Source organism: Cervus elaphus, chromosome 28 (genome assembly GCF_910594005.1).
Source record: "Cervus elaphus chromosome 28, mCerEla1.1, whole genome shotgun sequence".
Lineage (NCBI taxonomy): Eukaryota > Metazoa > Chordata > Mammalia > Artiodactyla > Cervidae > Cervus > Cervus elaphus.
Genome location: NC_057842.1, coordinates 22,724,765 through 22,751,200, shown reverse-complemented (window position 1 = coordinate 22,751,200; position 26,436 = coordinate 22,724,765). Strand labels below are relative to the sequence as shown.

General features: G+C 43.0%; 1 protein-coding gene across 1 annotated transcript in view; it reads left to right on the top strand.

Annotated features, from left to right (window-relative positions):
* The first annotated feature begins 533 nt into the window (after nt 1-533).
* The window catches only part of ELOVL4 (ELOVL fatty acid elongase 4), a 36,766-nt gene continuing 10,863 nt past the window's right edge, over nt 534-26,436 (top strand). The window contains exon 1 of the mRNA XM_043890391.1: nt 534-672. Within this exon, the coding sequence (XP_043746326.1) occupies nt 573-672 (100 nt within the window). The 5' untranslated portion in view covers nt 534-572. The remainder of the gene's footprint in view (nt 673-26,436) is intronic.

Here is a 26,436-nt window from a genome sequence, read left to right as displayed (position 1 = left end):
TGCGGTGGGGCGGGTGACCGGGGAGGAGAGGGCGCGGGGAAGCCGGCGTGCGGGGGTCCCCGGACGAGGCGGCCGGAGCGGGTACCCGGGGCGCCTGCGCGGCGGCCGCCCCCGCCGCAGCATCCCTGCGCCGGGTCCCCGCGCGCGCGCGCGCGCGGGCGGGAGGAGGGGCGCGCCGGCCCCTCCGCCCCGCGCGGCCACGTGACGCCGGCCGAGGAGACTGGAGCGGCGGCGGCGGCGGCGCGCGGCGGCAGACTGGTGCAGCGCCCGGCGCGCGCGGCGGCATCTCCTCCACCTCCTCCTCCTCCTGCTTCTCCTTCCCTCCTCCTCCTCCTCCCGGGAGCCTCGACGGTCCCTTGCCCTCCACCCGGCTCCTCGCCGCCGCGTGCCCGCCGCCGCGGCGCCCCGAGGAAGAGGCGAGGACGCAGCTGCGGCGCCGCCGCCGCCGTTAGACGGGGGGACTCGCGGGGGAAGGGGGGTCCCCCGGCCGCCGCCGCAGCCGCAGAGGCCAGCCCTCCCGCGGGGTCTCAGCTTCCTCCTCGCGTCGCCGCCGGCGCCCGCTCTCGGCCGGGATGGGGCTCCTGGACTCGGAGCCGGGCAGCGTCCTGAACGCGGTGTCCACGGCGCTCAACGACACCGTGGAGTTCTACCGCTGGACCTTGTCCATCACAGGTAAAGCCGCCGCCTCGCCATCCTCGCCGTCCTCTCCATCCTCGCCATCCTCCCCCGGGGGGACCTCGGCCTCGGCCCCGACTGCCCTCCGCTCCCCGCCCGGCGGCTGTTGGGGTGCTGCGGAGCCGAGGACCGGCGGGCGGGCGGGCGGGCACTGGTTAATCGGATCCGAACGTTAAGGCGCTCCCCTCCCCCGGCGCCCGCACGGTTTCCCTCCTGAGCTCCTTCCAGCGGGTCTTGCCAGGTTTCTCGGATGCAGGCGCTGCGATCGCAGCTGGAGCCTGGCGCAGGCCCGCCCCACCCTGTGGCCGCGCACCTGCCGGGCTCTGACCGTTCTCTCCGGCTCCGGGGTCTGCTGTAACCTTTAGGAACATTCCGTGATGGGGCTCGGGGGAGGGGACCAGGGCCCCGGGGTGGGGGTGGGGGGGTCGTTGTCCTTTTGGGCTCCTGGTTGCCTTGACGCACCTGCCCGTAATTTTCTTGTCTGGCTCGTCCGTCCGCAACACCGTTTGGAAGGAAAAGTCGGGAGCCATTGTTCGGCTCCTTGAACCTGGGAGGGGGTTAGTTTCTGAGGCATTTTCATCCGCACGGAGGTTCCAAGTGATTGTCTGCGATGGCTTTGCGCAGTGCAGTGCGGTCTGGGGGAGGGGGGAAAGATAAAACAACCGGAAGAGAAATGGGGAATCTGTAGGATGGGGGGGGGGGGGGTCTCTACAGCAGCACCTAGAGATGGTCCCAGAAGCCTGCCTGGGTACCATTTTCTTAAATTGGCCAACTTTTCTCTTTCGCCGTCGCAGTTTGACAGGGATCCTTAGTTAGCTGAGCTAGGCGGCTTTCCTGCCTAAGGGGAGGCAGTTGTTATACTTTACCATCTGTTTTCTTTATTTGCTTCAGTTACTTTTGGGTTTAGAGCGTTTACAAATTTTTGAAATAAAAAAAAACGAGGCCAACAGGATTTTAGAAGGGATCTTATGTTTTATCCTTTGCCAGTCCTTTTGCAATATTGCCCTGCATGCCAACAGTGGAAGAGGTTTATATGACATGTTACCACCGTGCCTCCCTTCCCTAGAAATGGAAATATAGTCCTATAGTTTGGTGTCTGTTGTTTGGTTTGGTGTTTGTTGTTAGAGGCAGTGGTTGCAGCATGAATATATGGATATATGTTGTGGGAAGAAACGTATTCTGAAATTATTTCTGTGGGAGACAAAATGATTCTTTGGCATTGCCTCGGTTTTAACTTCTTTAGCAAAGTTCTTTCTCAGAAGATGTTAAGTTTGACAGTGAGAAATAAGCGATTTAATTAGCTGTTGCACTTGAAAATGGTTAAAAAACAGTTTTTAATGGAATCATTCATTTTTAAAGTCTCCCTTCTATGTAGTATCTATTGAGGTTTTGTGGTACCAACAAAAACTGGGAGAGATGTATCATTTCCTTCATCTCTGTGATTTTGGTAATTTAAACATTGCATCAGGGTTTCCCATTACACAATTGTGCAGAGCTGAACTTCAGGCAGACTGGTTGGCAGATAATTGCACTTTGCATATTTCAGACTCCAGACATTGTCAAGGTCCTCCAATCTCCATATAGCCAGCCACACCCAGGACTTCTGCCTGCCTGCCTGTCTTCCCTCCCTCAGAGCTTTCCCACCTTTGGGAAAGCTCAGTTTCAGAACCATTGAGAGCAAAGGTAGAATGTACCTTTCTGTGATGGTCAGTTCCTTCCTAATGATGCTGGTATAAAAAAAAAATCACAAATGAAGTGGGAAATTTCGTGCAGTTCCCTCATGTGAAAGCTTTCCGCTAGCCTGTGAAAGGCAAGTAAAATAGTATAATATTGTGGACCAAGCCTGAGAAATGAGAGTAGCTACCAGAAAGAAATGACCTCTCTCTAGCAGGTCAGAGGTAAGGTATTTGCCCATGCTCTGGCTATCCACTTACGAAACCTGAGACTGCTTCCTTGCTTTCTGTAATGAGCTACCTAGTGTAGGTAGATGGTATTTCTTAACCAACTTAGAGGCTTAGTCGGATATAGTCTGCTCTGCCTTGCTGCTGTGTAAGGAGGACTGTTTCAGACTCAGGCAGAAGAGCTGGTCTGAACCCACTGCTGCCCCATTTCTTCTCGCCCTGTCGCCACACCCCCACTTCTGTGCTCTCCTGTCTTCGGCTGATTCACACGACTGATTCCAAGAGGCCCTTCTTCCTGTAATTTCATGAATATCTGGGTGAAGGAGTTTCAAAGTAGAAAAGTAGCCTAGGAGATGAGGCTGAAGGAAAAGTTGATGAATTTGGAAGGAGGATAAGATAAAAGTGGGCAGAGAGAAAGATGGTCTTGAGAAAGAGTGATGAGTCTGGTAAAAGGATGCACATCCTCCAGGGAGGGCAAGAGATGAACAAGGCTGCCTGCCTTAGAGTGCATTCATCCCCACGCGGTAGCTGTGGGCTTCTTGCTTTCTGTTCTGTCGTCTCATTAAATATTTCTCTCCCCAGAGGTGTCTGCCTAAGTGTAAAGTTAGTGTCAAGGTTTCTGCCTAGCTCTGTCTACCTTGGGCAGTCTAATAGGAATAGTTGTTACACATTTGGGGAGTACATTTGATGATTTCAAAGATTTTTGCCCTAGGGCGATGTCTGGAAAAATAAAATTTTTTTTGCTATTATATTAAATGGTGATATTTAATAACACATGTCCAAAGCAATGCATAAAAACCGGGCTTTTCAAAGACACATATCTAGCAAATGTAGAATATGTCCCACAGTGTATGAACATGCAAAATGTTACTTTTACCATGTAATTAACACTGTATACCTTGGAATTGAAACTGTGAAAGCACTGTACTCTTAGAAAACCTGCAAAAATAATTTTTCTCTGTATTTTTAGGTATTTTGAACAAGTGAGTCTTAGTTTATAATATAAAGGAAAGTATAGACTGATACAGGACTTTTTTTTTTTTACAGGACTTTTTTAATAGCAGTTGGTGGCATTAGAGTATGTCTGATGTCATTGTGGTATTTTCCTCTGTTCTTTCACTTTATATCATTAATATCATTGGACTGGGATCCTGGGCTCAAAGTGTATATCTACTCAAGAAAAATTGTATATACAATTTCAAAACTGATGAGTCAATATCCCCGACTTATAAATACCCTAATTGTCTGTATTTTCCATTGCATTTATTATTTTAGTAATTACTTATTAGTAGCATTTTGTGTAACTAACATTAACAAAGAAACATCTTAGAAAGTTAATAACCAGCATGTCCTCTCTAAGGCCAGTTGTCTCTCGAGGTTCCATATTTCTTTTTGACCACGTGTTTGTTTGTAAACAGCCATCGTTCATGGAATATGTTTCCACATGGCATGTGTGCTGGGCTGGGCACTGATCTATGTTCACTAATATAGCACACTCTAGTTGGGTGAAAAATGAGTTGTCTACTTGGGAGTTGAGATCAGAGTAGGTAGATGAGTAGGAGTTGAGATCAGAGTGTGAAAGGCCAGTCTATCTGACCTTCCCCTCACTTTGGAGTGTCAGATGGGAGAAGAGGATGTGTGGTCCAAGAGGGTGGAGGACTCTTGTGGGGTGATGATGAAATCTGGAAGCGAGGCTTGTATAAACTTTCCTTCTTATCTCATCACTTGCCATGTGCTGACATGGTTCTGGGAGAGAAGGAGGACAAGTGGTCACCACTCCAGGCAGCTTGTGAAGTCTGGGGGATGACGGCCATTCCACCTTCCTTGCTGTCGTGGTCTCAAAGCAGTGTGGTCAGAGTGAGGGTCAGGGCTCGCTGGAGCCTGGGGAAGGTCAGGAAACTCCTCGACTCTCCGTGTCTCCACTTCCACTTGCCTGGCAGTCTTTAGTCGTGAGAGGAGTGTATGGCTCCGTCTTTAGGGTATTTAAGCTGTTTCCCCATGTGGAATTGACATGGATGGTGTTGGAGAGTGTTTGATAGGTGGACTAAAAATGGCTGTCAAAACTAAAAGTCCATGGAAACTAGGAATGAGTTTAAGTGCCAGTGAGTCAGCTTGGTGTGCTGAAACTTGATGGCTCACAGAAGGGGGTGTTTAACTCAGCTCAGCTAGGCAAGGGTCTGTTTCACAGTTTCCTGGGCCCCAGAGGCACATGGGTCTTAAACAGGCTATTCAGTTACACTGGGGCTTCCCAATGCAGGAGAAACAAGAGACAAACAGGGTTTCAATTCCTGGTCAGCAAGATCCCCTGGAGTAGGAAATGGCACCCCACTCCAGTATTCTTGCCTGGAAAATTCTTTGGGCAGAGGAGCCTGGCGGGCTACGGTCCACGGGGCTGCAAAGAGGTGGGCACGATTGAGCGGAGCACAGCATCGTTGCATTGATCTTGTTATTTGTCACAGTTAATGTATAGTTGTGTTTTTCAATCTGCGTCATTATCTAAAATAGGTTTTCTGTTTGGACTAGCGTGGGAACTCGTCACTTTCAGTGTTTCTTTGAGAAAAGACATTCTAAGTTCTAGGCAGTGAAAGACAAATACATGTTCATCTTCTAACGTGGCGTCTCCCTTAGGCCGTGTTTTCAATGAAGTCCTCTGAAGTCCTCTTTCTGTCCTTTCACAGCCTCCCTGCAGCCTCCAGGAAGTCCATTCGGCTGTAGGGTTTTGTTTGTTTGGTCCTGGACTCTAATGTCTGATGCTCTCGTCCATTCCCCCAAAGTATCCAATCACAGATGGAATGCCAGGAGGGGAAAACAACACATGCTCTAAAACTGGCATCGGGACACAATTTTACACAGTTAGATTCTTTGGCTTTGGGAAACACGGTTTTAAGAATTACATAGCTAATTAGCCTCCAACTAATAAAAATAAATGAAAAAAAAATTTTTTTTAATAAATAAAAGAAAAAGAAGGCAAGAAAAAAATTTAAAAAAAAAGAATTACATAGATAATTATATCAGTGAGTGCTTTTGTGATCTTAAGAGCCACAAGAAGTTGATCGTCCTTTTAAAATTCAGTGTTTTGTTTTTTTCGTCAGTCCTGTGATAATATCATTAGTGAATGATTTAATGTTAACCAAAGTATTATCTTTGATTTATTGAGTCACTTATTATTTCGAATTAGACGTCTGTGGTCACATAGAGAAGAGTTAGGTAGCAGAATCTGTCTTTTCTCACATTGAGATGGCTCTTTTTTCTTTTTTCCTTATTAGGACATTTTTTCCTGTTCAATTAAGGTGCCATTGTTTCATTTTCCCTTAGAATGAGAATGAATTACAATACATATGTTAAAAAATCATTTGGATCCTGACTTTTAGAGAAGAGAGGGGAGGAAGAAATACATAGGCTCTCAAAACCCAATTTCCAGCTCTCCTGTCTACCCTGGTCCCTGCCCACAGACCTGCAGCTTGAGCCAACCTGGGACACTCACGCTTGAGTAAAACAGGCGCACGTGATGTCCCTTGTCACACTGCTCTTGCCATTACTGCCCTTCTCCCTGGTTCCCTTCCCACATGCCTTTCACCAGGCCCTGCCTCAGTCTCCCTCCCACGTGGAGCCTTTCTCAGCCCGGGTACCCAGCGCAGTTCCTTGCTTCATCTGACCCCATTGCCCTGAGCAATCGCTCATGTACCTCCTTGTGCAGTTTCTTCTGAGACTCTCTTTTCTTGCACTGTTTACCCTTCATCATTACTTATCTTTTCCCTTCTTAGTATTTTTCTCCCCAACACTAGGGAGTGCCCATACATTTGTTGGCTTGACACAACTCTCTTAATCTAGCTTGATTTCAGATAGTGACATTTCAGATACTTTCTGATTGATAAATATTAGTAAGGTTTGGGGTTAGACTAAATTATGGGGAGTTTAAGGGATTCCACTAAATAATGGAGAGTTTAAGAATGATCTTTATCATAAGTTAGTCTTAAGTCAATCAGTGTTGACTCAGTTGAATGAAGGAATCAAACCATAAAATCAGTTAGTAGCACAGAATATTCTCAAGAGATTTAGAATCAGATGCCATTCCTCTCTCTCCATCCTCTGCACATGAGCATTGTGGTGTGTGCGCAAGTGAGGGGGGCACGTGGTGTCGCAGATGGAGAGGACCCTGGACTGGGGTTTAGACTTTAGGCTTTAGTCCTGGACCTGCCACAAATTACCAGTGAGTGTGTATAGGGGCACTTTGCTTTTCCAAGTCAACTTTTTTCACCTACAAATTGAGCTGAATTAGGTAATCTCTTGAGGTCTCTCCTGGCTCTTAAATTCTAAATATAAGTGAAGCTTTTAAAAATTCTTTACATAGATAAAGTAATTTCAAATAAACATGTACTGATAAGTAACGGAAAACCTGACTCCAGGCAACAATTCCAATCTTCACCAGTAAAACTGGTATTAGTGCTGTGTAAATGTTAAAAATAACAGGTTCATGTTTAGTCCTTTTCACTTTCTCTTATCTGCTCAATAAGGGATAGGTGAAGGAATAAAAAACACAGAGATACAGATATTTAAGCCCCTCTTTTTTTGACATAGTGTGTGTGGCTGTAATACTCTACCCCTTTAATGATCTAGGTATTTCTCAAACAACCCAGAGTTAACTATCTTGTCAAAAATAATAGCAGTAACATTGAAGAATAAGTTTATTATTCTGAGAATGGCTTTTTACATGGTTTTGGACAAGTTACTCATGATTTGGAGGGGCTCATATTTCTGCTTGTACAATGAGAAGATTTGAAACTACATGTCCCCTTAAGGCCTTTTTATTGAATTCTCAGAATATCTCCTAAAGCAATGGCTTAGATAGTCTAAACTTAATCTTACTTCATACTTTTTTTTTTATAGAAAATGCAAATTTTATCATACATTATTAGAAAAGATTTTCGTTTTTAAGCACTTTTTGAGCATTTCTAACAAATTTGGAAATATGGCTTAAATTTTTTGTAGAATTGCTACAAATATGTAGGTTTTAGCATACAGGGAAAACAAAAGAAATTAAATGGTTTTGGTGTAAGTATGTTCCTTAGTTTGGTTAGGCACTTTGGTATTAAAGCATCTTACTTTTGTCATTTATTCTTCTCCATGGAATATTGTAATTCTTAAAAAATATCTCAATATAATACTTTATTTGTGGTCACATTTAATTGGAATTTGAAAGTCAAATGCATTAACCCACTGAGGAATCAGTTTCTCATTGTTAGGTGTGATCACATCAAGGCATTTGTGATTTTTAACTAGAGTATTTGAAGGAGTAAGCTTCTCTTTTTTCATTTTATTTGTTTATCAAATGAAAACTTAGGCACAGACATGTATTGTTAAGGAATTTCATGTATATTTGTTCACCCGTATTCATAGCAGCACTGTTTATAATGACCAAGAGTGGGAGCAACCCAAATATCCACTGATGGGTGAATAGGATAAACTGTGATATATACGTACAAGGGAATATTATTCAGCCTTATAAAGAAAGGAAATTCCAACACAAGCTACAACATGGCTGAACCTTTTGGACATTATACTAAGTAAAATAAGCTAGTCAGGAAGAGACAAATACTGGTGATTATGAAGTCCCTAAAATAGTTACATTCATAGAAAAAGAAAGTAGAGTGCTAGTTGCCAGGGGTTGGGAAGGTGGTGGGGAGACAGGGAATTGTTTAACGGATATAGAGTTTCAGTTTCACAAGATGAGAAAGTTCTGGAGGCTGGTTGCACAACGATGTGAATACATGTAACACTAATGACGTGTACACTAGTGAAATGTACATTAATGAAATCTATGCTTAGAAACAGTTGAGATAGTAAAGTTTATGTGTTTTTTATTACAATTTTAAAAAGATTGTCATATGTCATACAATTAATATAGCATCTCTAGAAATGATCTTTCTTCAGTGTTCATTGCCAAAACACTAAAAGTGGTTTTGTTTTTAGTTTATCATAAAATGGCTCTATTTATAGAGTATTCATAGCTGTTGCTTTTTTAAAAAGTACCCAAATGGTCCTGGAGGGCTTCCCAGGTGGCACTAGTGGTAAAGAACCCACCTGCCAGTGCAGAAGATGTAAGAGACGTGAATTCGACCCCTGGGTTTGGGAAGCTCCCCTGGAGAAGGGATTGGCAACCTACTCCAGTATTCTTGCCTGGAGACTCCCATGGGCAGAAGAGCCTGTGGGCTACAGTCCATAGGGTCGCAAAGAGTCGAACACAACTGAAGCGACTTAGCACACATGCATGCAAATGGCTAGAAAGTAGCAAATGACAGGGAGGACAATCTTGGCTTTGTAATTTGCTTTACAGGATTACCAAGAACTTCACAACTCTGGAGTTTAGGCCTGGCAGGCAGTGATATTTTCCATGTTTAGAAGTTAAACAACTTGCACGTGGCAGTTGAATCGAAAGAGGTGGTTTGGTCTCTTAGCCCAGTGCCTTGTTTCCCATTGAGCTCGCCCAGCAAGAAGGCAAAGTCCTCGGAGGTGTATCACTGTTTAGAACACTAAATCTGAACACAGTCATAATACCACTAGAGGTAATCGAAAGAAAAGCATCTGAAATGCTTAATGGTGCTGTAAGGGCTATTGTATGAAATTAAACTACAGTATTATATATATACATACATATATATATACACACACATACATATATATATATATATATATATATATATATATATACACGTACATATTTGTTGTTTAGTTGCTAAATTGTGTCCGACTCTTTTGTGACTGCATAGACTGTAGCCCGCCAGGCTCTTCTGTCTGTGGGATTTCCCAGGCAAGAATACTGGAGTGGATTGCCATTCATTTCCTTCTCCAGGGATCTTCCTGACCCAGGGATTGAACCTGTGCTTCCTGCCTTGCAGGTAGATTCTTTACCACTGTGCCACCTGGGAAGTCCATATATAAATATATACATACCATATATATGAGTATATATATATATTGTGTGTGTGTGTATATATATATATAAAATACAAAAAGTGGTAGTGGTATTTAGCCTGAGAAGGTGAAGTTGACTTCCATATTATGGACTAGCCTAGAACCTTAAAAGAAAGTATATTCAAAGTGAATTTTGAAAATGTTTGCCATACTTCATAATGTAAGAACTAGAAACTATTGCTAATTAGTGAAGAGGAATTCAGGATCCATTATGGATATTCAGCAAATAGAACAGTTCGCAGGAGAAGATCTTGACCGAAGTTCCATTAAAACATACCACATACTTCAGTAGTATCTCAGTGTTTTTTTGCTTTTGGTTTTCTTAAAGCCACACTGATAGCGCTAGGTGTGATATTTGGTCTTTGAACTCTCAGATTACCACATGGAGGATGTTTTGCAACTGCTTTTTCTGAGAAGACCAGCAAAGTGTGAAAATGGGATGAGAAGATTACTTGCCTGCATTCTGTCTTGGCTTCAGTATACATAGCATTCTTCTTCTTTATCAAATGTACATATATTTAAGTCCATTTTGTCATCATAGAGTTGTTAAATAATGCCTACTGTGAACATTAAATAACATAGGTGTATAAAATGTATATTACAGCATTTTATACCATAATCACCCTATACTAGAAGCTCAGTAAATAGCAGTGAGTTTCAACATATGAAGATGATATCTAAATTCATGGTTGAAAAGTATATATTACACACATGCATATACATCTGCCTCTCCCTGTGACCTATGACTGCCCTATATCGCCCTGCACTGGCTTTGATGAATATGTAATTTTTTAAACCATGAATATAGATATCGTCTGCACATGGTAGAACTCACTACTGTTTATTGAACTTCTACTGTAGGATGGGTATGAATTATAGAACGCTATGATATGAATTTTATGCACTTTGTATTAGTTAATGTTTCTTAGTGTCCTTAGAAGAGGGCTTCCCTGGTGGCTCAGTGGTAAAGAATCTGCCTGCAAGGCAGGAGACTTGATTTGATCCCTGGGTCGGGAAGATCCCCTGGAAAGGGAAAGGGCAACCCATTCCACTTCTTGCCTGGGAAATCCCACGGACAGAGGAACCTGGTGGGATTGCAAGAGTCAGACACAATTTAGTGACTAAACCACCACCATGATGAAGAGATAGACTTGAAACTGTACAACTAAAAAGTAACAGAGCCGGGATGGAATTGAGATCTTTCACCTCCATCTTTCTTTGGTGGCCTTTGCATAAAGCAACACAGCCTCCTTACTCGTCCCACAAATCCTGTTTTATTGTCCAGTCATCATGGCGAACATTTATTGAATGTTTATTATATGCCAAGCTCTTGGACCAATGCTTTGTATTTGTCACATTTAATCCTTATACTCCTGTGGGTTCAGTATGTTACTATCCCCATTTTCTTTCTTTTTTTCAGTTAAAAATTTTTTTTAAATTAATTTTTATTGGAGCTTCCCAGGTGGCTCTTGGTAAAGAATCCACCTGCAGTACAGGAGATGCAGGTTCTATCCCTGGGTCAGGAAGATTCCCCTGAAGAAGGAAATGACTACCCACTTAAGAATTCTTGGCTGAGAAGTCCCATGGACAGAGAAGCCTGGAAGGCTATAGTCCATAGGGTCGCAAAGAGTTGGACATGACTTCATGATTAAAGAACAGCATGTGTGGGTGCTCAGTTGCTCAATCGTGTCCAACTCTTTGTGGCCCACGGACTGTAACCCACCAGGCTCCTCTGTCCATGGGATTCTCCAGGCCAAGAATAGAGGGGGTTGCCATTTTTTTCTTCCAGGGGATCTTCCTGACCCAGGGATCGAACCCATGTCTCTTGCGTCTCCTGTATTGGCAGGTAGATTGTTTACCACTAAGCCACCTGGGAAGCCCAAACAACAGCAGCAGCAATTTTTATTGGAGTATAGCTGCTTTGCAATCTTGGGTTCGTTTCTACTATCCCCATTTTCCAAGCAGATAGACCAACCTTCCAGATAATTAATATCCATCTAGAACCAGCCCTCCCAAATTAAGCCTTTGTGTAAATGATCTGCAGCTCATATCACACATTGACTCACTCACTTTGTCTCTGTTATTGTCTTTTCTCCTTTGAAGCTCCTGAGTCCGTCCCTATTTTATCTGCTCTCTGTGAGAAATTTTATCATTTCTCTTGCTTTTCACCTTTATTGTGTTCTCTGTACAGGTAGACTTGGAACTAGAATTCTTTTTTCTCTGCTGTTAACTCCTCTCTGCATCCTTGCAGGCTCTTGTGTGACTAGTATACAGTTGAGTTCATAAAACTCTACGTTGGCCATTGACTCCGTTAGAGCCTGCACCTTCCCCTGGCCTTGCTGGTGATGAGCTCCACTCCTTCCAGTCTGCCCATCACACTCTGACCTCTTAGTCTTTTCTAGCTCAGCCTCCAAATTCTTCAAGAGCTGCCCTTTCCTTGACTTCATCCAGGCATTCTTCCAACCTGAAAGCAGCATCCTCTGCCCTGAGCACAGATGGGTTAAAGCAGACAGACATTCCCTGCTCATCACCCTGACTCACCCCTCAGTCCTCCGCTGTCTTCAGAATGTTTCATTTTCAGAGTAAATCTCAGCTGGTGACCTGTCCCCTTGTATCCAGACCTTTCTCCTCTGCTTCTGCCTGTTTCACCTTGCTGATACCCCAGATCTTCCTTGGCTTGAAGAATATACTAAGCATCCCATTTTAGAATGGGACCCAGAAGAGGGGGTGTTTAGTTTATCCTTGGCACAGAGACAAGATCTTTCTCAGATTCTTCTTGACAACAGTTATCTACATTTGCTCATTAAACATTTCTTTTAGCAAGTTTTTGCAAGTATTGTTGTAGAGGTACATCAAGGAATGGCTGTAACCCTGGCCCTCATGATACTTACAATAATTGGAGGAGGACACTGACTACATCCTTCAGAAAAAGAGCAGTTTCTCTCTGGGGTGCTCTCAGCGTACAGCGTAACATGAAGTCACTGTTATTTTGTGTACTCTTTAGAGGCGAATGGATTTATAACAGTGAAGAAGAAGTGAAGTCGCTCAGTCATGTCCAACTCTTTGCAACCCCATGGACTGTAGCCTACTAGGTTCCCTGTCCATGAGATTTTCCAGACAAGAGTACTGGAGTGGGTTGCCATTTCCTGAGTATTAGTGATTAGCTGCCAGGTGTTAAAAGCATGGAGTTGATTTGCAGTTGTTGGTTCTGATTTAGTAAGGAGGGGTGAATAGTTATAGAGAACAGTGTGTGGTACATACTTCTTGATGTCTTGACTGTATGCCAGAAGCTGTTAGTGCCTCTCGTTGGCTGCTGGACTTGTGTTTTTCTTTTGTCTATGGGAGGTTAAGGGCTTCCCTGGTGGCTCAGATGGTAAAGAATACACTTAAAATGCAGGAGACCCAGGTTCGATACCTGAGTCGGGAAGATCCCCAGGAGACGGGAATGACCACCCACTCCAGTTTTCTTGCCTGGAGAATTCCATGGACAGAGGAGCCTGGCGGACCACTGTCCATGGGGTCACAAAGAGTCGGACACGACTAAGCGACTAAGCATTATGGGAGGTTAAATAGAGGTAGATGTTAGAAAACAAAACCAGCTGATTTATTCAGCGAGGCTCTAGGAACAAACAGATCAAAATTACATGACTTGATTATGTATTATATAAAGTAGGCCCACACTTCTGAGTGGACTAAAGCAGTTCATAGACTTTAATGTGTTAAGCACCTAGAAAACTAATTAAAGCAGAGCTCTGGCTTTGTAAGTCTTGAGTGAGGCCTGAGCTTCTGCATTTCAAGTCAGTTTCCAAGAGGAGCTTTTCTGCTAGCGCAGAGACCACACCTTTTTTTTAAATTAGTTATTTATTTTTGGCTGCGCTGGGTCTCTGTTGCTGCGTGCAGGGGCTCCTTGCTAGTTCCAGTGTGCGGGCTTCTTGTTTTGCTGGCTTCTCTTGTTGTGGGGCTTGGCCTCGTGGGCTTGTGGGCTCAGTAGTTGCAGTTTGAGGGTCCTAGAGCTCGGGCTCAGTAGATGGGGTGCTTGCACTTAGTGGTCCCTCAGCGTGTGGGATCTTGCCAGACCAAGAACGAACCCATGTCCCCTGCACCGGCAGGTGGATTCTTAGCCACCGGACCACCAGGAAAGCCTGCGACCACACTTCAAATAGCACAAGGATGGAGCTTTAATGTTTTTGATAATCTACTATATACTAGGGCTTCCCTGGTAGCTTGGACGAAAGAATCTGCCTGCAATGCAATAGTTTGTTCCCTGGGTTGGGAAGATCCCCTGGAGCAGGAAATGGCAACCCACTCCAGCATTCTTGCTTTGAGAAATCCAGAGGAGCCTGGCGGATACAGTCCATGGAGTCGCAAAGAGTCAGACATGACTGAAAGACTAACACTACAATTACTATGTACTACGATAGAAACAAGAATTTCAAAATATTATTTTAAAATATTTTTATGAATTTTAAAATATTGTTATTAAAATGTATTTAAGAGAACCTCAGCAGTGGCATGGATTTATATAGAATATTTAGTTTTTTTTTTTCACTCCAACAGAGACTTTGTATTTCTTTTAGAATGATATTGACCAAGGACTCTTGCTCATTTTACAGGAGTCAAAAGGGCAGTTTAGAAATATCTTGAATGTTAGGAATCTATAAGGTATAACATTGAGTCACTTCTCTATACAGCAGAGATTGGCACAACAATGTAAATCAACTGCGGGTATGCTCTGTCACTCAGTCGTGGCAGATTCTTTGTGACCCCATGGACTGTGGCCTACCAGACTCCTCTGTCCATGGGATTCTCCAGGCAAGAATACTGGAGCGGGTTGCCATGTCCTTCTCCAAAGGATCTTCCCGACCCAGGGATCGAGCATGCATCTCCTGGGTCTTCTGCACTGGCAGGCGGTTCTTTACCACGAGCCACCTGGGAAGGCCTGTAAATCAACTATACTTTGGTAAAAATAAAATGTCTTGAATTCTCACAGTAGCCATAATAATAGTTGCTATTTTCTAGATACTCTGTGGTCTTCAGAGTGCTGGGGCTCAACCGTTTGTGGGTGCAGCCACCGTGGGAAGCTCTGTGGTTTTAGAGATCACGGTTGCAGCCCCTGCCACGTCTGGTGTGGGACACAGTTAAACAGACGGTGCCAGGACAGTGTCATGGCATGCTAGAGGCAACCACAGCGTGCTTGAAAAGTTTCAGAAGAAATTCATGTTTAGTGAATTTTAAGTGCAAAAGGGTTCATGTTGGAGTGGCTTCCTACAGAGGGTTTTCAGTTTGAACCTCAAAGCAACTCTGTGATTTGGTAATCTAGTGGCGCTAGTGGTAAAGAATCTGCCTGCCAATGCAAGAGATGTGGGTTTGATCCCTGGGTCAGGAAGATCCCCTGGAGTAGGAAATGGCAACGCACTCCGATATTCTTGCCTGGAGAGTTCCATGGGCAGAGGAGCCTGGCGGGCTGCAGTCCACGGGGTAGCAAAGAATCAAACGAGACTGAGTGAGCGCACACACATTATCACCCCCGTTTTACATAGAAGACTGTGGCCCAAGAGTTTCAGGTTCAAAGTCATGGGGCCCGAAAATGACTGATAGAGCTGGAATCCAGCTGTTGTCAGTTCAGGTCCTGTCCTCTGTCCCTTGGTGCCGTATTCCCTCTGCTTCGTGTGACTCCCCAAGTTGTCACTCAACGAAGATTATTTCCTCCTGTAACCATGTGCCCTTTCTTATCAATTCTGGGAATTTGGATCTTCTAAAATTTTAAATTTTTACTAATTTTTCTTTTGATGGCCACTGAGCCACCTGGGAAGCCCTGTAAATCTACTATCAGCTTAGACTGCTTGCAGACGAAATTTCATTCTAACTGGTGGAAATCCTGAGTTCTAAAAAGCTTTAAAAGAGATAAGCCTTTCAAAGAAAAAAGACACCTATAGAGATTTTTAAGAAAATTGCTTTACTATACATAGTTTGTTGTAAGAATTAATCACAGTTGTTTGTGTACGAGTAGAAATTTCCAAGGGTTACTTCAAAACTATTGGACTAAAAATATTTTATTATTTATTAAAATCTGGTTTACATTTTCTTAAAAGGATGCTTTTGTTTTTTAAAAAAGAACTTTTTTTTAGGTAATTAAAAAGTTAGACTTGTTATGCATTTGCTCTCCTGAATAAATTATAAAATGCACTGTATTCTCAGCATATAAGTTATAAAATATTCTGTCTTCTCATTTTACAGTCTCCTGCTAAGATTAATTGCTGATGGCGATTTTTCTTTAATTTGGTTTAACTCTTCTCTTGGGAGAGAGGAGGATTTAGTGGTTTGATTATTGTCAGTGGTAAAGACAGTGCTGACATGTGCTGAGCTCTTATTCTCTGTCAGACACTGTCCGTCGTGTCTTATTCCTCCCGGCAATCCTATCATCACCCGTCAAGTCAGAGAGACTGGGTAACTTGCTGGGGCTTATTCAGCTGGTGAATGAGAAAGCTGGGGTCATAAGGCTGCTAGTCTGACTTGAGAGTTCAGATTCAGAGCCTAGAGAACTCTTTTAGGTTGGGAAGAAAAGGCCTAGAAGACATAGAGGGCTTGGCTCTTAGCCAGAGGGGCTCAGATGATCCCTGAGGTAGGACCACCTGCATGGAGATGCAGAGGGAACAGGGTACAACAGAAGGAAGGGCCTGTGGCATCCACGTGTGCTGGGAACGTACCCACTTACCTATCACCCGTCAACCTTGTGAGACAGTTATTTTTTCTCTTTAAAAAGACTTGGAAAGAACAGTTGGTTCTGCATCCATAGAGTGTGTTGCCCATCCCCTCTCTTGGTCCTCACGTCTTTTTCTATTTTCTCTTCCTTCTTCTCTGGTTGCTTCACAGCCGTTGATCCCACTCTTCCCTTAGGTGTTCCTCAGGGTCCAGCCTTCGTTCGTTTTAGTCTTTCACTGTGTGTTCTTTCCCTTGTGACCTGAAACCCTGGAGGACTTCTCACTGCCAGTGACTCCTCTGTGTGTCTGCCACCTGGGCAGTCGTCTGCAGCTCCAGATGCAGACCCTGCTGGATACCTCCCGCTGGGTGTTCCACGAGTGCTTCAAGCAGAAGAGGTTTAGAAAGCAGCTGATTACCTCCTGCTCCTCTTCCTTTATGCTCTGTCCCAGATCCACAACTTCACCATCTGTGCCACCAGCCGGGGCAGAAATCTGGGAGTAACCCCAAGCTTTTCTTTCATTCCCACCTCTCACATCCACATCAGCCACCTCGCCTGTAGATTTCACTCTTGTGACTTTCACATCTGCCTGTCTTTTCCATCGGCAGTGCAACCCTTGGATCCAGGTTGCGCTCATTTCTTGCACGGTGTAGTGGTCTCCAAGGCTGGTTGCCTGCCCATCAGCATCAGCAGGGGAAAAGGTTTGTACTGCTGAGCCCTACCCACAGAGATGGTGATTCAGTAGATCTGGGGTGGAAACTAGGAATCTGCATTTTTAATGAGCAGATCGTTCTTCTGTGGGCAACGGACAGATACTTGAGAACCACGGACCCAGCTGGTTTCCCTGCCTTTCCCCTCAGTCCATCCCCTGCTGCCTCCGTCAGCATCTGCTGAAAGCCACACGTGGTCTCCAGTTTCTAACCAAGGAAGCATCTCTCTGTTCTCTACAGGATAAGTTCCAGCCTCTTCAGCAGAGTTTGTGAGACTCTTCCAGGTCTGATCTGACCTATAAATCTCTAGTCATTTCCTGTCATCTTTCCTTGTATATATCCTCTACCTCAGGCTTCCCTTGTGGCTCAGCTGGTAAAGAATCTGCCTGCAATGTGGGAGACCTGAGTTCGACCCCTGGGTTGGGAAGATCCCTGGAGAAGGGAAAGGCTACCCACTCCAGTATTCTGGCCTGGACTGTTTAGTCCATGGGGTTGCAAAGGGTCAGACACAACTGAGTGACTTTCACTTTCACTTCACATCCTCTACCTCAGGCCTGCTTAGATTCCAGAGTAAGTGTTTTATTTCTTGATTTATGGCTTTTATACATATGATTCTCCCAACAGGAAGGCTTTCCGCCCTTCCTATCTGCTTGCCAAGTTACTCCTCTTTTCTTCAAGGAATGGTTTGGGCGTCAGCTCCGGAAGCCACCCTTGTCACCTCTCTCCTGTCCCCAGACTGACCTCTGATGTTGCTGTCAGAATCCTGCAAAGCAGTTGATTTGTCATGTGTGTCTCCTCTAACAGATGATGAGCTTTGAGAGGTCAGGGACCAAATGACCTGCCCCTAATCACTGAGCTCAGAAGGGGTGGAAGGGCTGTTCTGTTTACTATGCTGGGTGATTTTTAAGGTGCAAATCAGGTTAAGAATAAACGAAGCTGTTGGTGGGGAGAGTATTCAAGGGAAGCCCCACTTCAGATGGACCATTTTTTCAGTACCATTTTAAAATAAAGGTATAATTTACACGTAATAAAGTGAACTCTTTATAGTGAACAGCTTGTGAGTTCTCATGAGCACATATAGTTGTTAACCATTACATGGCCTTTTAATATAGATAAAATTGTATGATTGTTGACCAAACTAGTGTTTGTAAACCAATCTCACTTGGCATGAGCTTTGTGAAACAAAGTGTTTTAGATGGAAACAGTTTCTTGAGAAAGAAGTTAACGCTTAAGGGTCTGGAAGGTTAAGATAATGTGTCTTGGTAAGTCTTATTTTTGAAATAAAGTTCCTTGCTCCGAAACTTGATTTGCAGTAATATTTAGCTTTAGATTTGCTTAACTTTAATTTAAATTTAATTTAATTATTAATAACTTGAAACTCATTTCCAAAGGAGACAGCTTTTCCACTTATAGGAAGAGAGACCTCATGGTTAGAAATTTCTGAATTTATAGGCGTCATTTACTTTGCTCAAGCCCTTCTCATGGGATCTCTGGATAGAGAATAAATCTGGCGCCTCTTTAGGTCTTTCAGTATTTGATGAGGCCTCCTCTTTTGCAGGCTAGACTTTCTTGGTCTTTCCTCAGTATTTGGTGTTGTGTCTTCCAGAGCATTGCGATCCTAAACCAGGTCTGCTGGGTGCAGCAGCTGGGAAGGTGTGAGCCTCGGTGTGTTTATCTCTTGTCCTCCCTTCTGCTCAGGGGACTTCTGTAAGTCTCTCTTGCTTTCTTTCCCTTGAAGGACCATGATGGATAGTCACAGTTTTATTTGAAAATTTTCTTCATGCCTATAATTTAGGGAGAAAATGGTGGGACCATTTTTCCCTTAAAATGAGTGAGCATGGTGACTGAGAAGGTGGGCTCCCCCTTCTCCTGCAAGTCTCTTGGTCTCTATGCATCTCCTTTTTAAAATAAAGGGATCATTTCTAAATCTGAAGTTCTACACATGGAATTTATTGTTGTTGTTTTTAGTCGCTAAGTCATGTCTGACACTTTGCGATCCCGTGGACTGCAGCATGCCAGGCTTCCCTGTCCTTCACCATCTCCCAGAGTTTGCTCAGACTCATGTCCATTGAGTTGATGATGCCTTCCAGCCATCTCATCCTCTTGTTGTCCCCTTCTTCTCCTGCCTTCTATCTTTCCCAGCATCAGGGTCTTTACCAATGAGTCAGCTCTTCACATCAGGTAGCCAAAGTATTGGAGCTTCAGCATCAGTCCTTCTAATGAATATTCAGGGATGTGCAACATGAAAGGCTTAAAATTGTTAATGAGAGTGAAAGTTGCTAAGTCGTGTCTGACTCTTTGTGACCCCATGGACTGTAGCCCGCCAGTCTCTTCTGTCCATGGAATTCTGCAGGCAAGAAGACTAGAGTGGGTAGGCATTCCTTTCTCCAGGGGATCTTCCTGACCCAGGGATTGAACCCAGGTCTCGAACCCAGATCTCCTGCTTTGCAGGTAGAGTCTTTACCATCTGAGCCATAGAGGAAAGCCCAAAATTGTTAATAAATAGACTCAAAAATAAGGGCAAAATCATCAAAATATGAAGGCATAGACATGTTAGTAAACATATTAATAAAATATAGAAAGAAGACAATATGACAAATCAACTAGAGTTCAATTTATATAATATATGTGCCATATTGACCCTCTCCCTCCCCTATAAGAGCTTTTCATAGAGAGCATTCCCCAAGAATGTTACATAAAATCCATTTGAACCTTGGTATTCGTCGATGACAGAATCTGACTTCAGTGTTGGCAAGAGGGATAGTGTTTCAGTAGAATTTTTCTTTTTTTTTCCACCCCTAATAAAATTCATGGTGTGGAACCCCACCCATCACTGTGTACTGACAGCATACCAGAAACATGTCTTCTTTTACCTTAATACGCATGATCTACATTTGGATCCCGTGTAACTCAAATAAATAGAGGATATAATTCCTTCAAAAGATTATTTAAGGGCTTCCCTGGTGGTTCAGTGGTAAAGAGTCCACCTGCCAGTGTAGGAGACATGGGTTCGATGTCTGGTCCCGGAATTTCCCACCTGCTGTGGAGTAACCAAGTCTGTGCAAGACAGCTACTGAAGCTCACATGCCCTAGAGCCCACGCTCAGCAATAAGAGAAGCCCTGGAACCACAGTTACGGGGTGACCCCTGCTAACAGCAATGAGGAGCCTGGAACCACAGTTACGGGGTGGCCCCTGCTAGCTGCAGCTAAAGGAAAAAAGCCCGTACAGCCACAAAGATCCAGCACAACCAACAATAAATAAAGAGGTAAAAGTGATTAGTTAAAAAGAATAAACACCAAACTCAGAAGGAGAGGTCAGGCCAGAGGCAGAGGGTGTGGGGATGGGGCGTTGGAGGACGGTCACAGGACAGTGTGATGTGCTATAAGAACACGTGCAAGGGCTCCCGTGAGAAGTGGGTCCCTGGCCAGAGAAAACTGCTTGTTTTCTTAACCCAGTGTTCCTTACCTTCAGTCCCATTCTTTCTCTTTCTGAAAAAGTGAAAGCTGCTCAGTCCTGTCCAACTCTGCAAACCCATGGATTGTAGCCCACCAGGCTCCTCTGTCCATGGGACTGTCCTGGCAAGAATACTGGGGTGGGTTGCCATTTCCTCCTCCAGGGTATCTTCCCGACCCAGGGATCAAACTGGGGTGTCCTGCATTGTAGGGGGATTCTTTACCATCTGAGCTACCAGGGAACCCTTCTTCTCCTTGCTGTTGCTGTAAAAAGTAGCAATTTTTAGAAGTTAAACACTCCCAAGGGATCACCTAGTGTTCTGATACTCAAGGATGGTCCATGGAACATTGGCATAGCCTCGCTTGGAACTTCTGGAAAGTGCAAAATCTTCCTAAAGGTGAGCCGTACCCCCAAGCTGCTGAGTCAGAACCTGCACTGTAACTATGCTCCCAAGCGATTCTTTTTCTTGTTGACGTTGGAGAAGCGCTAATCCAGTATCACTGCTCCCCATCAGGTGTTACAGATGAAGGGAATGAGGACAAGTTGTGCCCTTAAGGTCTTAACCCACAGCTGCAGAGCTGGCGTTAAGACAGCGCGCCTGTCTGCTAGTGGAGTCTCACATGCTTCCTCTGTTGTGACTGTTACTCCTTGTCTGCCCCCTCCCCCCACCACCTCTTTTACCCCTGTTTTACCTTCTGTCTTATTTCTTCCTGTCTAGACCTTCAGCTTCTTACTCCTGTCTCTTTAAATATCTCTGTTGCGTGAGTAACACCATGCATTAAAAAGGATGGGCATTTTTTTTTTTCCCAAAGAACTTTCTTTTATTTTAGTGAAAGACTTCAGTTCTTTGAAAATTAAGAATCCTGAATGAAATGGTAACTTCTGTGTAGTTTGAATGAGTCTGTTAAAGAGAACCTCAGTTCTCCCACCATTCTGATGAAGTAGAGTTCATTGTTCTTGGTCTTACAAAATTAGGATGATATAACCAATCATTTATGTCACGTGTAGACTTGCTATTCGGATTTAAGGAAAACAATATTCAAATTAATATTTTAAGCAAGGTTTGAGGCTTATGTTCATGGACTGCAACAACCAATGTGTGTTTTGTAGAACTGTTTGCATTTAATGGTCAGGAAGATCCCCTGCAGTAGGCAGTGGGAACCCCCCCTAGTATTCTTGCCTGGTGAATCCCACGGACAGAGGAGCCTGGTGGGCTTCATGGGTTCACAAAAGAATAAGATATGACTGAGAATGAGCATGAGCTCTTGAAGATTAGGGTGACCCAATTGACATTCTTTCTTTTTAAATTTTTTTATTAAACTTTTTATTTTATATTGAGTATGGCCAGTTAACAATGTTGTGATGGTTTCAGGTGGACAGCAAAGGGACTCAGCCATACATACACATACATGTATCCATTCTCCCCCAAACTCCCTCCCAGGAATGAGCATTTTTATTTATTCTTGATTTGGGGGAAATTTTGAATCCACCTCTCTAATTTTTCCCTTGCTTGCTGCACAGAACTGCCTTTGAAGTCAATAGGAATTGTGTGTATAAGAGTAAGAAATAATTTATGATGTTAGAGATTAGAATCGCTTTACAGATGAATTTATCTTCCTTTCTTTGTTACAGTCAGTCAGTCAGTTCAGTTGCTCAGTCGTGTCCAACTCTCTGCAACCCCGTGGACTGCAGCACACCAGGCTTCCCTGTCCATCACTAACTCCTGGAGCTTGCTCAAACTCATGTCCATCAAGTCGGTGATGCCATCCAACTGTCTTGTCTTCTGTTATCTCCTTCTCCTCATGCCTTCAATCTTTCCTAGCATCAGGGTCTTTTCCAATGAGTCAGCCCTTGCCAGCAGGTAGCCAGAGTACTGGAGTTTCAGCTTCAGCATCCAATAAATATTCAGGACTTATTTCTTTTAGGATGGACTGGTTGGATCTCCTTGCAGTTCAAGGGACTCTCAAGAGTCTTTTCCAACACCACAGTTCAGAAACATCAATTCTTCGGTGCTCAGCTTTCTTTATGGTCCAACTCTCACACCCATACATGACTACTGGAAAGATCATAGCTTTGACTAGACGGACCTTTGTTGAAAAAGTAGTCTTTGCTTTTTAATATGCTGTCTAGGTTGGTCATAACTTTTCTTCCAATGAGGAAGTGTCTTTTAATTTCATGGCAGCAATCACCATCTGCAGTGATTTTGGAGCCCAAGAAAATAAAGTCTGTCACTGTTTCCATTGCTTCCCCATCTATTTGCCATGAAGTGATGGGATTAGATGCCATGATCTTAGTTTTTTAAATGTTGAGCTTTAAGCCAGGTTTTTTCACTCTCCTCCTTCACTTTCATCAAGAGGCTTTTTAGTTCTTCTTTACTTTCTGCCATAGGGGTGGTGTCATCTGCATATTTGAGGTTATTGATATTTCTCCCAGCAATCTTGATTCCAGCTTGTGCTTCTTCCAGCCCAGCGTTTCTCATGATGTACTCTGTATAGAAGTTAAATAAGCAGGATGACAGTATACAGCCTTGATGTACTCCTTACCCAATTTGGAACCAGTCTGTTGTTCCATGTCCAGTTCTAACTGTTGCTTCTTGACCTGCATACAGATTTCTCAGGAGGCAGGTCAGGTGGTCTGGTGGTCTGGTATTCCCATTTCTTGAAGAAGTTTCCACAGTTTGTTGTGAGCCACACAGTCAAAGGCTTTGACATAATAAAACAGAAGTAGATGTTTTTCTGGAACTCTCTTGCTTTTTTGATGATCCAGTGGATGTTGGCAATTTGACCTCTGGTTCCTCTGCTTTTTCTAAATCCCACTTGAATATCTGGAAGTTCTCAGTTCATGTACTGTTGAGGCCTTGCTTGGAGAATTTTGAGCATTACTAGTGTGTGAGATGAGTGCAATTGTGCAGTAGTTTGAGCATTCTTTGGCATTGCCTTTCTTTGGGATTGGGATGAAAACTGACCTTTTCCAGCCCTGTGGCCACAGCTGAGTTTTCCAAATTTGCTGGTGTATTGAGTGCAGCACTTTAACAGCATCATATTTTAGGATTTGAAATAGCTCAGCTGGAGTTCCATCACCTCCTCTAGCTTTGCTTGTAGTGATGCTTCCTGAGGCCCACTTGATTTCACACTCCAGGATGTCTGGTTTTCACACCCTCGTGATTATCTAGGTCATTAAGATATATTTTGTATAGTTCTGTGTATTCTTGCCACCTCTTCTTAATATCTTCTGCTTCTGTTAGGTCCATACTGTTTCTGTCCTTTATTGAGCCCATCTTTGCATGAAATGTTCCCTTGGTATCTCTTAATTTTCTTGAAGAGATCTCTAGTCTTTCTTTTGTCTTCCTCTATTTCTTTGCATTGATCACTGAGGAAGAATTTCTTATTTCTCTTTGCTCTCCTTTGAAACTCTGCACTCAGATCTTTCCTTTTCTCCTTTGCCTTTCACTCCTCTTCTTTTCTCAGCTATTTGTAAGGCCTCTTCAGACAACCATTTTGCCTTTTTTCATTTCTTTTTCTTGGGGTGGTCTTGATCACTGCTGCCTATATAATGTCATGAACCTCTGTCCATAGTTCTTCAGGCACTCTGTCTGTCAGATCTAATCCCTTGAATCTATTTGTCACTTTCACTGTATAATTGTAAGGGATTTGATTTAGGTTGTACCTGAATGGTCTAGTGATTTTCCCCACTTTCTTCAATTTAAGTCTGAATTTGGCAATAAGGAGTTCATGATCTGAGCCACAGTCAGCTCCCCATCTTGTTTTTGCTGACTGTATAGAGCTTCCCCATCTTCAACCGCAAGGAATATAATCAATCTTTCTTTGTAATTTTCTTTCTTACATAGATTATCTCATAGCAGAGTTCTTTTGCTCTTTGCATCCATCCCATGGGAAAAGCTCTCTAGTTTGTGGATGAAGATGGGACACCCCGGCAACTCCTTTCCTCATGACCAGAAGTAGATCCAAGCTTTAGGATTTAGGGGCTTCGTATCAAGTCTTTTTCTATAATACAGAAAAATAAAGATCTAAGTAGATAAATACTCCATGTTTTAAGGGGCCTTTTGACACAGAAAGATATGGGTGCAGAAGGATATCATAGCAACGTTAAAGAAGAGTGCACGACCACGGATAAGACCACAGTGGTACAGTACCTTCACCAAAAGCCATCCCACCGTCTTTTAAATTACCCTCCCTATAAGAGGACTACTAAGAGGACTACTATCCCTCCTGTCCTTTAAGTATTTGAGTTTATTTTTAGTTCTGGAATATGTTTTGATTTGAGTGACAGAATCATAATCTCTATGAATAGATAGATAGTAGGCTTCCACTGTAAACTATAAAGTAAAATCAGTTCCTCTGGGGTTTCTATTGTTGTTCTCATATTTGTGTGTTTTGTTTTTTTCTTTTCTTTTCAAGTCAGTATCCCATCCTTGTTGTTGTTTAGCCACTAAGTCATGTCCCACTCTTTGTAACCCCATGGGCTGTAGCCCGCCAGGCTCCTCTCTCCATGGGACTTTCCAGGTGAGAATACTGGAGAGGGTTGCTGTTTCCTTCTCCAGATGATCTTCCTGACCCAGGGGTCGAACCCACATCTCCTATATTGCAAGGGGATTCTTAATGGCTGAATCACCTGGGAAGCCCCATCCCACCCTTCTAGCGACTCTTCTTTTATGGGAACCATAGTTACTAAGTCATTTCCCAACTTTGGAAGCTATGTGATTAAATATTTTTGTACTTGTGTTTCACATCTTCTGTCTTATTTTCTGTTGACAGTAATATAGGAACAGACTAATTTATTTTATGTAAAGTATTTTGAAAGATAATTAACTTATCCAGAGCTGTTTCACATATATAGTTTTAATAAAACTGACAGTTTAAATAGAGAGACATTGTAATGAGCAATTAAATTGCATTCATTTAGGCTAGGTTTTAGGAACTGGCTAAAATTTTTTAACTATTGAGAAATATATTATTTTCTTCAAAATACAACATAGAAATAATATGCATTACCAAGAATAAACTAGACATTAGATTCACAACCTTCAAAATGCCATTTAGCTTTTAGAAATATAAAAATTGACTTCAGTGTCTTTTTATAATGTAAATTTTTGTCTACCTCGTATTTCATTTTTATACATCTCAGAAATATTTGTGGCAAAACTCTGTTATAAATTTGATTCAAGATTACATATTTGAATTTAAAGACAGCTGATTCAATTTAAATGAAATAATGTGTTACATTGGAGATGTATATATTTACACGTACATAAGGTAAATGATTTATTGCTTTAGAGAAAAGTGCTTAAGTTGATTATATTCATGGGAAAAGAATAAATTCATGTTCTCAAGAAAAAAGAAAAATGTCTTGAATATGGTGGTTGCCATTTAAATAAATTATCAAACTGTGATGACCTCTAACTTAATCCTCAACTTAATTCAGGTATAACCATACTCTTGTCTTCAGCATCCAGAAATATTCCAGGGGATGGCTTCTATTCTCCAGAGCTCTTCAGTTTACTAAGTTTTTCCTGCTTTTAGCATAGGAGGGAGTAGCTTCCAAACTGCTGATTTATTTCACATATTTAATATAAGGTCAAGTTTCTCCTTTAAGTATTTTCTGTCTTTGAAACCTTTGATTAACTTTTCACCCCAAGCCTATTCTGTATTTTCAGTGAACCTTGTTTTCATCCCTTTGTTGTCAAGGTTCTCTGTCAAATATATAAGGTGTACCTTATATAATGCAACTTCACTTCCAAAAGCTACTCCCAGGAATTGGTATTGTTTCTTCGGTTTTTATGTCATGTATTTTAGAAATGCATGTATTTTTAATTGGAGGATAACTGCTTTACAATGTTGTGTTGGTTTCTGCCTTGCATCAACATAATCAGCCATCGGTATACATATGTCCCCCCCTTCTTGAACCTCCCTCCCTCTAGGTTGTCACAAGCACTGGTCTGAGCTCGCTGCATCATACAGAAAACTCCCACTGGCTCTTTTACACATGGTAACATACACGATTCCC